At 49.0% G+C, this 15,729-nt stretch overlaps 1 protein-coding gene across 6 annotated transcripts in view; it reads right to left on the bottom strand.

Annotated features, from left to right (window-relative positions):
* PTK7 (protein tyrosine kinase 7 (inactive)) overlaps positions 1-15,729 on the bottom strand; it is a 187,375-nt gene that overhangs the window by 21,620 nt on the left and 150,026 nt on the right. For 5 of the 6 annotated variants that reach the window (XM_025192094.1, XM_025192096.1, XM_025192095.1 and 2 more), the window contains 6 exons: positions 13,635-13,737; positions 12,938-13,128; positions 8,668-8,818; positions 6,745-6,875; positions 6,156-6,422; positions 5,486-5,619 (listed from right to left, as the gene is read on the bottom strand). In XM_025192094.1, coding sequence (XP_025047879.1) covers positions 5,486-5,619; positions 6,156-6,422; positions 6,745-6,875; positions 8,668-8,818; positions 12,938-13,128; positions 13,635-13,737 — 977 coding nt within the window. Of the gene's footprint in view, positions 1-5,485; positions 5,620-6,155; positions 6,423-6,744; positions 6,876-8,667; positions 8,819-12,937; positions 13,129-13,415; positions 13,542-13,634; positions 13,738-15,729 lie in introns of all 6 variants that reach the window. The other variant, XM_025192099.1, reaches the window with a different exon arrangement.

Below are 15,729 nucleotides of genomic sequence, written 5' to 3'. Positions count from 1 at the left end.
CTGGGAGGAGCACTGGCAGGGGCTCTGCAGCAGCAATGGGAAGTGTGTGCGTGTGTGTGTAATGTTTATAGGGCAAGTCCCACACACACACTCCATCATACACATGTACCCACACCCCCCATGCACACCCTGAACCCATACCCCTTCACACACCCCAGCAACCCTCCCCTCCACACACTCACAACCCCCACAAACCCCATACCCACCCACACCCCACGTATAACCCCACATGCTCCCTCACTCCACATACACACACACCCACACCCCCGAACCCTATCCCAAATCCACACCCCCCACACCTATCTACCCTTCCACAAACCACCCCCACAAACACCCTCCCCCACACAAACCCACAGCCCCCCACCTATACATGCCCACCCATACTCCCCGTACCACCTTCACAATATACACGAGTAAGACTTCATTTTAAGGTATTGTGCAATCACCTCTATGTACACTACGCAAACACATGTAAATCAGGACAAAAATATTTTTTGAAATCAAATTAATGAATGTTGTAATAGATGTTTGATTTTTAGAATATAATTTGGTATTTTTCTGATTATGAGATAACAAACCCCCTTGCCGGGGGCAAAGGGAAGGACTTCTGGTGGCAAAGGTCAGGTGTTAGGGGCTGGGCACCAGTCCCAAGATGGCGTCCAGGGGGTGGGGCACCTGTCAAGTGGCAGGGCTACCCATGCAGCCCTCAACAGCTTGCCAAAATTTGGTAAGTGGCCCTGCAGCCGAAATAATTGCCCGCCCCTGCTCTAGTGGGACTAGTCCTGAAACAGTGGCTGGCTGAAGTATTAGAGGGAAGGCTATCCCTGCTATAGTCTGCTCTTGCTCTCTGGTGCCAGGGAACAGGAGAAGTAGAAGCCAAAGTTCAGAGCCAGGATAAGAGAGGCAGAGCACAAGAGAGCCAGGGCTGAGAGAGGTGGTGCCAGGGAAGGTGGTAACTCAGATGAGGTATAGGGAGGCAGTGGGGAAGTGTGGGTTAGAGGGAACAGAGTGACGGACCAGAAATGGTGGGGTCATAGGAAAGTGGAGTAGAGGGCAGGGCTGGCAGGGTCTCAAGGGGTAGGGTGGAGGCCAACAGAGATGGGGCCTGAAGGGAGGACCCCATGCCAACATCCATTCTTGAACTCAAAGACATCAACAAATCCTTTCCTTGATAGCTTCAAGAAAACCTACATAAAATAATCTCCCTCTCTCCCCCAACTCAGAAACATCTGACAAATTCTCTAAGTTACATAAACAGGGGAATTTTGGCAGACCCATCATTTCCAATTATGGTACCCTTACTGAAGAGCTACCAACATTCACAGAAACCATCCTTAAGCTACTTCTCATTCAAGTTTTCTACAAGGAACAACAGATTTCCTCAACAAAATACACAACATCAACCACTCCCCATAAGAAGACCATACTTGTGACCATGAATTTCAACAGCCTAACTAGTTTCCTGCACCATGAAGGCATCACAGTCTGGTCTAACTAAAATACCTGTTAATACACAGACTAAGATTTATAACCTCAAAAGATCGTACAACTCAATCCATTTAATCTTCATCCACAACTTTAAACTTAAAAAACCAATGCTTTCGCCAAGCCATGGACACAGCTGTGGGTACAAAAAAATGCTCCCCACTCCCATATGCCAGACTGTTTAGGAATCACCTTGATGAAGCACTTTTGAAAAACTGCACCATCAAACCTGCGCTTTCTCTGAGATATGTGGATGAACGGATCCAATTAGCTGGAAGGCTGGATCGAGCCCACGGGCCATATTTTGTCCACCTCTGTTCTATATCCAACATGGCACTGGAAGAAAAACTATTTATTTTTTGGTAGTGCTGGAGTGATGATGGATTTTGGTAGTGCTGGAGTGAGGCAAGGATTTTCATGGGTAATAACTTCAGTCAGTTACTTCTGATCACCCACAAAAATCCTTGCCTCTCGTATGTATATTTTATCTCTGACCCACACTTGCCTCCACAAAACCAGCAATCTTCCCAGACACACACAGAGGAAGTCATAATGTATAGCCAGACCCTCAGATTTCTTCATGTCTGCTCTGAAAATGCTCATGACACCCAATTTGCCAATCAAAAAATTGCTTTTACCCAGCAAGGACACTCCAAAAAAGAAACAGACCACATCTTTAAAGAAGCCACCCAAATATTTAGCACAAACCTGTTAAAATACAAAAAAGAAAACCCTCACTAACCATACACACCTGGCTGCCATATTTCATCCCACACTGGAACCTGTATGGATCAGCAAACAATTGCATCCTACACTTGCATCCTACACCTTGGGAATAATATTCCCAATCCCCTTGCTCCTGGCTTTCAAGCAACCCTCTACTTCACCCAGCTCATCATCACATGCAAATTCTCTGTTGATCACCAAATGTCATGCAGAACAAGACCCTGACCAAACAGCAAATACAAAACCCGTCAACACATCTCCACAGTCACCATAATCAACAGACCCCACAATGAAACCATCAGAGTCTTTGCATCCTACACATGCCTATGACAATGTGATATACCTCTTCCAATGTACCAAGTAGCCTCATGGAAACTACAAGGTTGCAACTAAAGAAACACTATGCTCCAGAATGAACTCTCACAGAAAAATAATGAGTCAGAAACACCCAATCACCAGTGGGAGAACACCTTCCATAGAACAACCACTCACTCCACCTCTGACCTTATGGTCCTTGACCTTGAAGGCAACCAACACAACACCTTCAGAAGAAGAGCCTAGGAACAAAAATTCATAAATTTACTGGACGTTAAAAACCAGGGATTTACCACAGATGATGGTTTTATGGCTTATTACAATTTACCTGCCCCCTCTGCTAATCTCTTTGTGCTCCACAGGTAAATAAGGGCTCCCTACTCTTTTGAATGGTCTTATCCTTTTACATAATTGGGTGTATCCATTTCAGCTGCTTTTTACTTGTTCTGTAGTTACTTCTGATAATTTCTTCACTGCATCAGTGGACTGTCTGCTTGCTCATCTTCAAGTGTCACTGAGAATAGTCACAGAGTGAAACAAAAGTCACTGTTTTACCTACTGTTGGAGTGATGTAGTTGTGACAGTCCACAAATTATGCAAGAGGCAAGGACTTCTGTGAGCAATACCTTTTACTGGACCAACTGCATGGTTGGCATAAAGCTCTTGAAAGCAAGGGACATGAAAAATTGTTTTGCAACTGAAAGCTTGTTTAACTTTATCCCAACCATGAAGCTGGTCCAATGTAAGGTATCACCCACAGAAATCTTTGCCTCTTGCATTGTTTTATCTGGCATTTAGCCTGTTTCTTCCCCAGATCCGAGGAAGGGCACTTTATGCCTGAAAGTTTGGCTAGCACCTCTCCAAATATGCTGTTGGTTCAATAAAAGATACTGCCAAATAAACCTTACTTTTCACATATCCCCTGAGCCACCATGGCTACAAAACCACTACAGCCCTACCTGTGGCAGAATACCATCCCTGTCTCTCTCCAAAACTCTGCTCTGTGACAATTTGATTAACATGGTCCCTGAAGAGGGCAGACATCCCTGTCAGGTGACACTGAGTTGTAACCTGAGCTGGATACATTCCTGAGGGAGGGGGGGAAACCTGCTCTCTCTGCCTACATGACTGGCCTCACATACCTGGATGAGGGGGGGCTTAGGCTCCCTATTGTTCTAAGCAATACCAACCTGACTGGGAGGGGGATAGAGACCCTACCAGTCTACCCAGCAACCAGTGATCCATTTCAAATTGGTTGGCTGGCAGCCAACAGGTGCTGGTCTCCATTGGACCAGGTAAATGAGGTCATAAGGTCTATATAAGTTAAGGACTGCCCAGGAGGAGGTGCAGTAGTCATGATGAAAACTCAGAGACAGATGCTGGACCATCTGAAACTTGCTGTCTCTCTTGAAACTCATGATCAATGAACTGCCTGCCTCCAGAGGGAATCTCCATCTGCCTCTGGATGATACTTGTGAGTAAGCTACTTGAGATCTAACTAAATATATAGCTTTCAGTAACTCAGATGCACGATCAGAGGCTACCCAGCCATCCTGTTTACTCTATGGGATTTCTCTGATATTGCTCTACGCTGTACCCTATTCCAGACTTACTCCTTGTAACCAATAAAGATTTACTTTGTACCTAGTGTGGGAGACTTATGCCTTGGGGTCCCCTTGATTCGGCTGACTAAGGCTGACTATTTGTGCTTCAGGCTGAGGGAAGCACACCAAGTTCTTGAAGTGGGTCAAGTACCCTCAAGGGCTACTAGGCCTGTGTTTCCCAGGGGGCACAGAGCAAGGATCAGTCCAGACCCTGGGTGGAAGCAGCATTACTCCCAGGCTAGTGGGTGTGCTCCAGGAAGGGGGTCGGCCAGACGAGAGGTGCACCCAGGGAAGCACTCAGAGCCTGGAAGGTGGTCAGGTACAGTGAGGTGGGTGGATCAGCGCAGGAGCACCCTCTACTGGCCTGCCAGTTACGGGGTCAATAATAAGAGAGGCCAAGATGGCAGAGAACTCTTTGTAGCTGCCTAAAGGAGAGTCTCGTTAGGAGAGCTCCACTGATATATCGGTGGCATATCAGATCAGCACAGATAAAAGGAAAATTAATATGATCAGCAAGCAGCTTTTTTTGGTTGATGTAGGCGATAATGTCACCAATAAATGCTGTGTGTATGTGCGCAGCCACAGCATGCACGTGACTAGGAATGCAGCTCGGCAGCTTGGGGAGCAGCATCTGGCCTGTAAATCTATGGGGGGAAAAAGGGCGTGGAGTGAGCAGATCGAGGCCCCCATGGTGAGGAAGGGAGTGGGGCAGAGGCAGGTAAGGTGCTGCCCAGCCAGGTCGGTGAATGTGACCCCAGGGCCAAGATGGAGCCGCAGGGGGTACAAGGAGATGGGGAGGGGAAACAGCTCCCCACCACTGTGTGCACCCCCAGGGGAGGCGTGAGAGGCATGTGCCCCCCTGGATTTGTGCATGGGGTGAGGGCAGGCTCCAGGCAAGGGGCTATTCCAGCCTCTTCCTGGCTGGGGGACTGAGCTGGAAGGGGTGGCTATGTGGTAGGCTATAGCCACCCTAAAATTTGCCGTAGCCTCTCCCCCTATAGCCACCCATCCCAGTGCTGCTGCCTGCTCCACTGTGCATACCCCTGGAGGAGGCATGGAGGATATGCGCCCCCTCAGATTTGTGTGTTGGGTGACGGCAGGCTGCCCACTGCGGACTTGGGGCCAGGGGCAGCACCGGCCTCTTCCCAGTGGGTAGGCTGGGCCGGGGCTGTGCTTGGAGCAGCGAGCCGCCCCCCAGACAAGCCACCCACGGCTCTATCCTGCTCCTGATGGAGTTGTATTCACCGCCCTGGCTAGGCAGCTCCTGCCCCTGCCCCACTACCACCACGCAGCTATGGACAGTGCTAAAACAGCCTACAGCTCCCCCAGAGGATTATAGGATTACTAGGACTCACCTCAGAGATGGAAACATTATTGCGGTACCAGGTGACCCTGGGTTTCAGAGAAGCCTTGCTGAGGCAGTGCAGAAAACCTGGCTTGCTCTCCTCCAGCTGGCTGTCCTTGGGCATCTCCACCCATCTGGGTATTGCTGGGTGGAAAGGAGACATGATTTACTCTGGATGCCCTACCAACAGCCCACCACTTTCCCCAGTTGCACTGGAGACACAGGATTCTTGCTGGTGCTGCCCATGGACCCAAAGAGTATACCAGACAGTTCCAGAATCTATGGCATCCATCATCACAGTCTGCAAGTGTGCAGTCCCTGCAATGGCTTGATCACATTGGGGCTCCCCTGCAGAGACTGCTACACACACAGTGCTATTGCAGCCCAGCCCATTTAGCTCTACTCTTATGTGCTGGCAAGAATATGTGTAGAGAGCAGCAAGAAATGCCCCATCCCCTCCCAGAGCTAAAGCACACCCTATCTAATGTCCCTTTACTCATCTGGAAAGAACATCTGGATGTCAAACCAGACAACTTAGGAGCAGGCTTCACTACACAGGCCTGCAGATACCAGGCCTTCCTCTCCCTCAAGTGAGACCTCCCCCTGCCTTTCCCCCCCCAGCATACACAGTGCAAACCAAACCTGAACAGTACCCTCCATACACACAGGAAGCTGCTTACTGGCTACTGTGATGTTCAGATTCTGCTTCTTCTCTCCAGCCTTGTTCGCTGCATAGCAGGTATATATGCCAGCATCTTTTTCGGCAATACTGGTGAAGACAAGATCCCCAGCCTCCTGGTGCACTCTGCCACTGGTTGGGATGCGCATGCCATTCCTCTCCCACCAGATATGAGGCTTAGGTACACCCCGAGGGGCAGTGCAGGCCACACGATGCTCTTGATCTGCTGTGAAAACCTCTGAGGAGAATGGCTCCATGTCCTCAATCTCTGAGAAAAACCATTGAAGGCATGACTTACACCCTGACCAGGATCTATGCAGGGACAGGGTGCCTGAGCCTTCACACCACAGAAAACTGGCTCAGAGGCTTGCTGTCAGTGTCCAGACAGATCCAAGAGAAATGAGTGGGTGAAGAAGAGCTTCCAGCACAAGAAAGGCACAAATAGGTCTTCTTCTCCGGCCTGGTGGCCATGGGGAACTGCTCATCCCATGCCACAGTGCCAGGCCAATCCTACTCCTGCCTGGCTCAGAGCAATTCCAGAAGCCCAGCAGCACCCACCCAGCCAGGTGCTCCTAGACTCTGGTCCTTACCTGCCAACTTCAGAGTCACCTCCAGGATGACGGGTTTCCCCCTCTGCCCACGGCCAACACACTTATAGACCCCTGTGCTGCGTGCTTTCACCTGTGTTATAAGCAAGGAGCCATTGGCAAATACTGTGGTCCTGTACACAAAAGAAGGAACAGAAGTCAGTGGTGGGCAGATACAGGAGAGGCAAACACACAGGACCCATGGACACTTCCAACAAACAGGCTACACAGCCTGCACTCTCCTTGCTGTATCCCATCCAGTGGCATCAGAAATATGAGGCACAAGGAACAGAAGGTCCTACCTGGGGTTGGCCCACCTCAGCCAGTATGAGACGGTGGGGCCCTGACCACAGAAGGTGCACATCACATCCAGGGAACACAGGGATGAGCCCTGCCTTGGCACTTGGGGTCAGGACTGGGGGTAAGCCAGCCTCTGCATCCAGGGGGCAGAGACAATGTTCTAGCCAGGACAGGAAGGTCATTGTCAATGGGTGTCTCTAGATACTAATGCAAAATTGCTCAACTTGATTTAGGAGTAACTTGAAAACAGTTAGAGAGAGTAGGGTATTGCAAGCACCCATCCATCCCTTCTATATCAGACAGGAAGTGCTTTAGCTCTATGTCCTGACCTGCTGTCTCCCAGGGAGTGCAATATTTTTTGCAAACATCATCCTATTCCTGCTCTGAGCCCCAGCTTGGGCAAATGAGTTAAGCATAGACCCCTTTGTCACGAGGAAAAGAGGCACAGAGCAATTGTCACTGCATGGATTCACCACCATAAAGACCAGAAAGTTCCCACATCAAGCCTTGAGGCACCATCAAGAGGTGGCTGCACAGGGATGTTTCTCCCACGAAGCATTCTGGAGAAGAATCTTCCCCCAGTCCCACATCTACACAGCTATGGAAGAACTTCAGCCTCTAAAGCTGGGAATGCTGGGAGAGGCAGTCCAGGAGGGGCTAATGTTTTCCCAGAATGCACAGGACTGATCTTTTGTCCAAGAGACAAGCTTGTGGGGGCCTAAATACGTCAGCTTGTAGTTGGGGAGCACTCAGGGAGGTGAGGAACCTACTTTTTATTTATTTTTAAACAAAATATGAGATTCTAGGCAATGTGAGCAGGACCCAAAAAATGTATGTGTAACCACGTTTGAGCCTACAGCTGGAAGAGGGGGAACTAGTGAGGGAGGAGGAAACTCTGGGAAAGACTCAGAGATGTGGGGGATTCCCAATGGAGGCTGGAGGCTGCATAGCTTTGGTTTAATAATAACCAAGACCCCAACAAGGGAAGTAGCCAGGCTGAAAAGTTAACACCATGAATGAAGGAAAAATTGCCAGCAGGTGGCGCTTGAGAACTTCTAACATACTTATGGGAGCTGCAAGACCAAGAAAATGTGTTGCCCTGCTCTTCAAACGGCTTCTTCCGGCAGCCCTTTATATCAGCTCTCAGCAAAAATGGTGGTATCTATATAAAGCCAGGAGGTTTATGTTCAGTGTGTGCTCAGCCCCCACATGTACAATTATCCATGGTTATTCTGGGGCTGACTGCCACGCTCCTGTTAACTCATGTATCTACGCTTCTGAAGTATTAGGTTTGTCCAGCATCTTGGGGTTCTTGTAGTTCCCTCCACCTGGACCCTGCTTCCAAGCTGCCCCTTTACCGAGGATGCTTTTGTACAACAGAAGAGAAACGCAGTAAGGTTGCTTCTGGGCCAGAGAAACCAGCAACAACCAGTGTTAAAAGCCCTTTGCAAATAAAGTCACAAGGCAACTGACAGGCAAAATCTCCCTCTGCTCTAGGAATCTGCCTCAGAACCAACCCTGGTCCAAGGTTCCAGCATTTCCATGATAACATGATACGGATTTGCTCTCTTTTGCTGATTTGGGGTATCTGACCATGAAGATTTCCAGTGCTGGGGATATGCTCACCGGCTTCTGTTGGTGATGGGAGAGTTGTCTTCAAAGATCCATTCCTGAGCAGGAGGAGGCACAGCTGTGAACTGGCAGTGAAACATTGCCTCTTCATTCTTACTCACTATCTGGTTCTGTGGGACAATTACCGGGCGGGGGAAACTCTCGTCTGGAATGGGGAGAATACAGGAAACAATAGGGTGACTGGTGTGCCCCCTCTCTCCCTGGAACTCCATTATCAATGTGTACCAGTTCATCGCCAAAGAAACACAAGATACTGGAGAGACATGGAGAACCAATGGAGAATCCACACAGCTAGGAAGCAGCATCCAGGGAGATTGTTATGGCACAGGCCTGCACACCAGATCCCAGCCTGGAGACCCTACAGTCAGGGTGGTTTTGGACCCCTCTTTAGAAACCCTGAATAAGGTGGAAAGCATAAGCAGAGTGACACACATCACAGCTACTGTGTTGCAAAGCCTGGAGGCACCTGCTACCAGCTGCTACCCTTGGAAAAGCCCAGATTGCTGTCCAATGGACTAATGAACAGTGCAGGTTTGTGCCAACACAGCCAGGTTTGCCATCTAACTGCTTGCTACCCCTTCCAAGCTGCGAGCAGCACCTTCTCCCAAACACCCTTCCTGTCACATCGCCCTTTTCTGCCAGTTACAGCCATTCTTCATGGCTTGGCCTAAACCAGGAAAAGGAGGATGAGCCAAGGGTTTGCCGAAACACATACAAGCTGCATTATTTAACTGGACCCCAAACAGTTAAAGCAATGTAAGCCCCTAACATGGGCACAGCTATACCAACATAAGGATGTGTACACTAGCGTAACTATTCCTGCAGGAGAAGGGAAATAAACTATTGGTCAGCATGACCAGCACCAGTATAATTGTGTCCATGTAAGGGGCTGGACCAATGTAACTATACTGATAAAAATGTCCCCTAACTGAAAAAAGATGCAGGGAGTAGGCCTGATGCATGTAGCTCCAAGTTCCCTGGGGCAGGGACAGTCTCACTGTTCTGCTTGTATAGGACGTAACCCAGTGATCCACAAATACAGCTCCCAGGCACTTGGGTAATATCCAGAATAACCACACCTGCTAGCTCAGCCCCCTGGGGAATTGGAGCTGGCTGTGACCAGCTAACAGGACTTTCTTGTGTGATGGGATGGAGAGTTGGGAGCTTCTAAGACTCCTGCTACACGTTACATATATTATGAAATTAACTGGTAAAACCTGCAATATATTTAAACCAGCCACACATGGAACAAAATTATTAGGGGTGCACCGATAAAGATTTTTTGGGTCAATACTGATGGCTGATTATTAACAAACCATATCAGCTGATATCTTATTGATGATATGCAGCTCGGCAGCTTGGAAAGCAGTGTCTGGCTGGTAAGTCTGTTGAGGGGGGAAGGGGCAGGGGAAGGGAAGGGGCATGGGGGTACAGATTAAGGCCCCTGTGGTGCAGGAGGAAGTGGGGCTTGGGCTGGGCCAGGGGCAGGTGCTGCCCAGCTGGGGTATGGGGGGCGCGTGCCCCCAGATCCGTGTGTGGAGGGAGGGCGGGCTGCCACTGTGGGCTGGTGCTGGGGGCTGAGCTGGGCTCTTCCCAGTGGGGGTGGGGCTGGGCTCTTCCTGCCCAGGCTGTGCTCAGAGCAGGCGGCAGTGGTGTTGGGACTGGGGCTATGGGGTGGGTCCCCCCATAGCCCTCCCTCCCAGCACTGCCACTGCCCGCCCCAAGCTATCCTCCTCCCTTCCTGCATCCCCTGGAAGACCTGCTTGCCACTCCATCCCACGCCCTGCCCTGGCTGGGCAGCACCTGCCCCTACCCCTGCCCCAGCCCCACTCCCACTCTCACCATGGGGGCTTCGAACTGCTCCCCCCACACCCCTTCCCTCCCTTCCACCCCTTCACCCCAACCAACCTACCAGCTGGACACTGCTCTCCAAGCTGACAGGCTGGCTGTGTGATTGCTGCAGCTATGCACATACGCACGGCATTTGTCAGCAGCATTACTGGCCACAAGAGCCACAAAAAGTCAATTGCCGATAATTTTCATGTCAATTCTCCTTTTATTGGTGCCAATACAATTCAGAGATTCACAGATGCTAGGGTCACAAGGGACCTCAGACAGATCATCGGGTCCAACCCCCTGCCTAGGCAGGAAAGAGATGACCCAGCCAGATGTCTATCCAGCCTACTCTTAAAGACCCCCAAGGTAGGGGAGAGCACCACCTCCCTTGGAAGCCCATTCCAGATTTTGGCCACCCTTACCATGAAGAAGTTTATCCTGATATCTAGCCTAAATCTGCTCTCTGTCACTTTATGACCATTGCTCCTTATTACCTCAAGAGGCACCCTGTTAAACAGAGCATCTCCAATCCCTTGCTGCATCCCCCTAATGAATTTGTAGGCGGCCACAAGATCACCTCTTAGCCTTCTCTTGCAGAGGCTGAAGAGGTCCAGGTCCCTCAGTCTCTCCTCATACGGCTTGGCCTGTAAACCCTTAACCACACAAGTGGCCCTCTTCTGGACCCTCTTGCAGTTATCCTTCTTAAAGTATGGTGCCCAAAACAGGATGCAGTACTCCAACTGCAGTCTGACCAATGCCACATAGAGGGGAGGTATCACCACCTTGGCTCTATTTGTCTTGCATCAGCTGATGCATGATAAAGTGCAGTTAGCTTTGCTGATGATTTCGTCGCACTGACGACTCAGTCCACTATGACTCTGAGATCCCTTTCCGCTTCTGTGCTGCTGAGAGGGTCATTTCCTAGCCAGTACGTGTGCTGGATATTTTTGCGCCCTAGGTGCAGCACTCTGCACTTGTCCTTGTTGCACTGCATCCTATTGTGTACTGCCCACTTTTCTAACCTGTCCAGGTCTGACTGCAATTGCTTCCTACCCTCCAGAGTGTGCACTTCACTCCACAATTTAGTATTGTCCGCAAACTTGGACAAAGTACACTTCGCACCTACATCCAAGTCACTGATGAAGATATTGAAGAGTACAAGAATACACGGACCGAACCCTGTGGGACCACACTACCCACATCCTTCCAGGTCAATACTGACCCGTCTAATACCACTCTCTGGGTGCGAGCGCTAAGCCAATTTGCCACCCACTGGACCATGTAAACATCTAAGTCACAGCCTCTTAATTTATTTGTGAGAATGAGATGAGATATCAAAGGCCTTGCTAAAATCCAAAAAAACAACATCTACCTCTACTCCTGTGTCTAAGCGTTTTGTGACCCTGTCATAAAACAAAACCAGACTGGTCAGGCATTATCTACCTGCTACAAATCCATGCTGGTATGGACTGATGTATCAGTGCACCTCTAATAATCATCACATGATAAAAATGACTATCCAGCTATAAAAACAGCCAACCAACTATAAAGTTAAAAACATAAGAATTGCATTTTACAGACTACAGATTCATCTTGCCCAGTATCCTGTGCCACAGGACCCTGGGACTGACCAGGTTTTTTTCCCCACTGTTCCTCTCTCACTTGCAACCTCCAGCATTTAAGGTATAGGAAGTTCTGATTCAGAGACTGTACCTCTAACTCCCATGCTCATAACTACTGATGCACCTTTCCACCAAGAATATGTTCAATCCCTGTTTGAATCTGGCTAACTTGTCAGCTTCCATAACATCTGGTGGCAATGAGTTCCACACTTTAATTACACACCGTATGAAAAAGAACTTTCTTGTTAGTTTTAAATTTACTACTAGTTTCATTTTGTGACTCCTAGTTTGTGTGAGAGATAGTAAATAATAAATCCCTATTTACTTTCTCTCCACCATTTAGTATTCTGTAAACTCTTATCATGTCCACCCTCAGGCATCTCTTTTCTAAACTGAACAGGCCTAGCCTCTTTAGTCTCTCCTTATATGGAAGGCCCTCCACAGTCTGTGCTTGAAAATGAGTAACAACTCTATAGCTGGCTTCTATTCAGCTTTAATTTTAATGTGTAGCAGGACCCTAAGGTAGGGATCATCATGTGTAAATAATTTCTTCTTCTAGTCTAGGCAGGACCCATCTGAGTAACAACTGCTCCTTCCTTAATGAGGTTCTACAGAGTAAAAGGAAGTCAACAAATACCTGATACTCCCTCCCTCCCTCCCCCTCTCCCGCAACAGATTTGAATTCATAGCCTCATTCATGTCCTTCAGCATCAAAGAAGAGGCCACTGACATACCAATAACCAGAAGACCTTGCCCTCCACCCTGAGATGCTATAGCAGGAGGCTCCCAGACAGATCCCTGCTCACCTATAATACTGAGCGTAAAGTTGTTCCTGCTACATACAAAGCCCACAGCATTGCGTGCACAGCAGTAGTAGACACCATTGTCATCAGGGCTTGCACTCTGTAGAGTTAGTGTCCGCTCCTTGTTGCTGATCAAGTAGCTGCTATGTACATTTATGATTTGTATGCCATCCCGGAACCACTGGCAGGTCGGGCTACAAGACAGAGACCAACATGTTAATACACCAGCAGGCAGAGTTCAAGAAGGGCTGGCCTGTGAGCCCATGCACTGGGGAAACAGCCAGGAAATGGCCCGCTCAGCGGCCCCCTCTGTCTGTAGCACTGGCTTGGATGCAGACATGTAGCTGTGACGCATGCAGCTGTTCCAATGAAAGCTGACAAACCAAACACTGATCTCATAAAGCAACATGGGTGACAGCAGCACACCAAGCAACTCCAGTAACTGGGCCTTGAGGTCCCCAATGAGTGGGGACTTCCTTACTATGTTGCTCTCCTACACGGCTCCTGCAGCGCACGCCGCTCCATGGAAGCCATTCACTTTCTCTCCCAGCGTTCAGGAACATTAGTGTTATTTCTGCCTTTCAGTTTTCCCTAGACTTTAATGGGTCTTCAGGAGACAGACAGAGAGAGAGAGAGAAAGTAGGTGAAGGGAGAGGCAGAGCCCAGCACCACCACTAGCTAAGTGTGCATGGCTCCTTACCGCGGATGGCCATCAATGTGGCAATGCAGGATCACTGAGGTGGAGGGCTGGATCTCTGCCATGCTGTCTGGGTGCTTCAGGACCACCCCACCTGGTTCAATCCCTACAAAAGGAAAAGGTATTACATCAAGCCCAGTTCTCTCCACTATGCACAGAGGGGTGTATGCACACTCCAAGCTGTATATCCACACTTTCACTGTGAATGGACTGGCTCTTCAAAGTATGGCATCCCATGCCAGGGGGTATACCACTGTCGTAGTGCTCCTGCTCACCTAACAGTGAAAGCACTGACATGCACAGTGCTGGCTCCAGCACCTCCCAGCTCCTTCATCATAAGTGACTGCAAATGGCTTTGACATCCCCATCCCCAAGACGGTGCTTGGCTCCTATCTAACAGCCCCCTTACCCAGCCAGCACAAAGTAGACTTGGGGCAGTTCTTGTACAGTCTAGCTCATACTAGCCGCCCCCCCGCCATGCATACCCTGAGCTCCAGAGCAGTTGTCAAAAGTCTCTGACAGTGGCTTGGAGCATATCAAGGACCCAGTGGCCTGGAATCTGCAAAGCCAGTGTGGGGGGTGAAGCAAAGCAAAGTTCCTGCCCCTTGGGGCATCTACAGAAACTCAGGCATAACTTTGAAAGCAGACAATATGGCAGGTGATACCTGCTAAAGGAAGTGCAAGTGGAGGTGATATAGCCCACCAGACTGCAACTCCCCTTGGGAACTATGCTGGGAATGTGGGGCAGTCCCACACCAACTGGCAGAGAGTACCAGGGCACAGAACTGCACACAGAGGGCTCAGTCATACCCAAAGGGGACAGAATGGCTTCCAGGGCCTTACAGGAGCCAGGTGGATGTGAAGGGAGCATAAGGCAGGCATACTGCAGATAGCATTGTAGAGGGTTGGGCAGCATGCTGCAGACCTCTTCAGGCCAAAAAAGCAGGTAGCCATGGAGCAGTGCATAGGGTTACCTTTTAAAGAGTTCCCTGGCACCGAGGCAGCTGTGGCCAGAGCTTCCAGTTCCCCCAACTACTGCAGGGGAGTGAAGCAGGGCCAGATGAGGCCTGGAGTGGGCTACTTCCATAAGCAGCAAATCTGCTCTGAAATGGTTGCATGTGTTGATGCCTGCTCAGAGCTGGTTTACTGTGCAGTAAATTACCATGCAGTAAGCCCAAATAGCATTAATTTTAGTGTAGATGTGCCCCACATGGAAAATAATAACTGGGATATGAAACAGTGCAAAAGATCTCTAATAATTGAATGTCACTTTACTGAGGTGAACTGGGAGTAAAGTAAATTACGTAGTCAGATGTTCATGTGCCAAGCCCTTGTAGAAGTCATTTGTAATAGTCCAGATCCTCCCCTTATCCCCACCATAGTAATGACCATGGGAAAAGACCTAATAGACAGGAAACCTTATATAGCCTATCTTTGGGAAGTAGGAGAAAAAAATGGTTACTTCATGAAGATAATATTTCCCACTCATCTGGCCTAATGCAGTTAGGGTCACAGTTAAGGGTTCTGGCCATTTTAGGGAACAAGAAAACACAATGCTTTTGAATTAGAATTAGAACTGGGTGGGATGAAGAAATTCAAAATCCTAATTCCCCAAGGGTTCAGCAATTCTTTAGAATGCAGAATTCATATATCATCATCCTGATTTGGCCAAGGGTTTTTTCCTTATTCATGTTTGTATGGTTTTAACATCCAAAATGGAAAGCAGCATGGGGTCATTTGTCCAATTAGGATTTTTTTTTTATGAATCTCATTTTATCCTTGTGTCTTAACATGACCTCATTTCTTTAGCAGATGCATTGTAAATGTCACAACCCAGTGATTTTTGGTGCCTCGGCACTATGGAATTTCCTGGCCACATGAGAGCTCCTTTGCACGGCAGAGTGTTCTGCTGCAATTAAGAGCCTGTGTGCAGGAGAGTTCCCGCCAATTTGCAGTTTCCTTTGCAGGATGCATTTCTTCTTTGCAGCACAGAAATGCACGGTGCAAAGAGTTCCCGCTATTCAGATGCAAATTTGTGCCCCGCTATTGGCCAGTGCTAAATTATTCACACGTGGCGGCTAGTAATTGGCTCGCTGGC

This window comes from Alligator sinensis, unplaced genomic scaffold (genome assembly GCF_000455745.1).
Source record: "Alligator sinensis unplaced genomic scaffold, ASM45574v1 scaffold390_1, whole genome shotgun sequence".
NCBI lineage: Eukaryota > Metazoa > Chordata > Crocodylia > Alligatoridae > Alligator > Alligator sinensis.
This window is presented reverse-complemented; position numbering and strand designations above follow the sequence as displayed.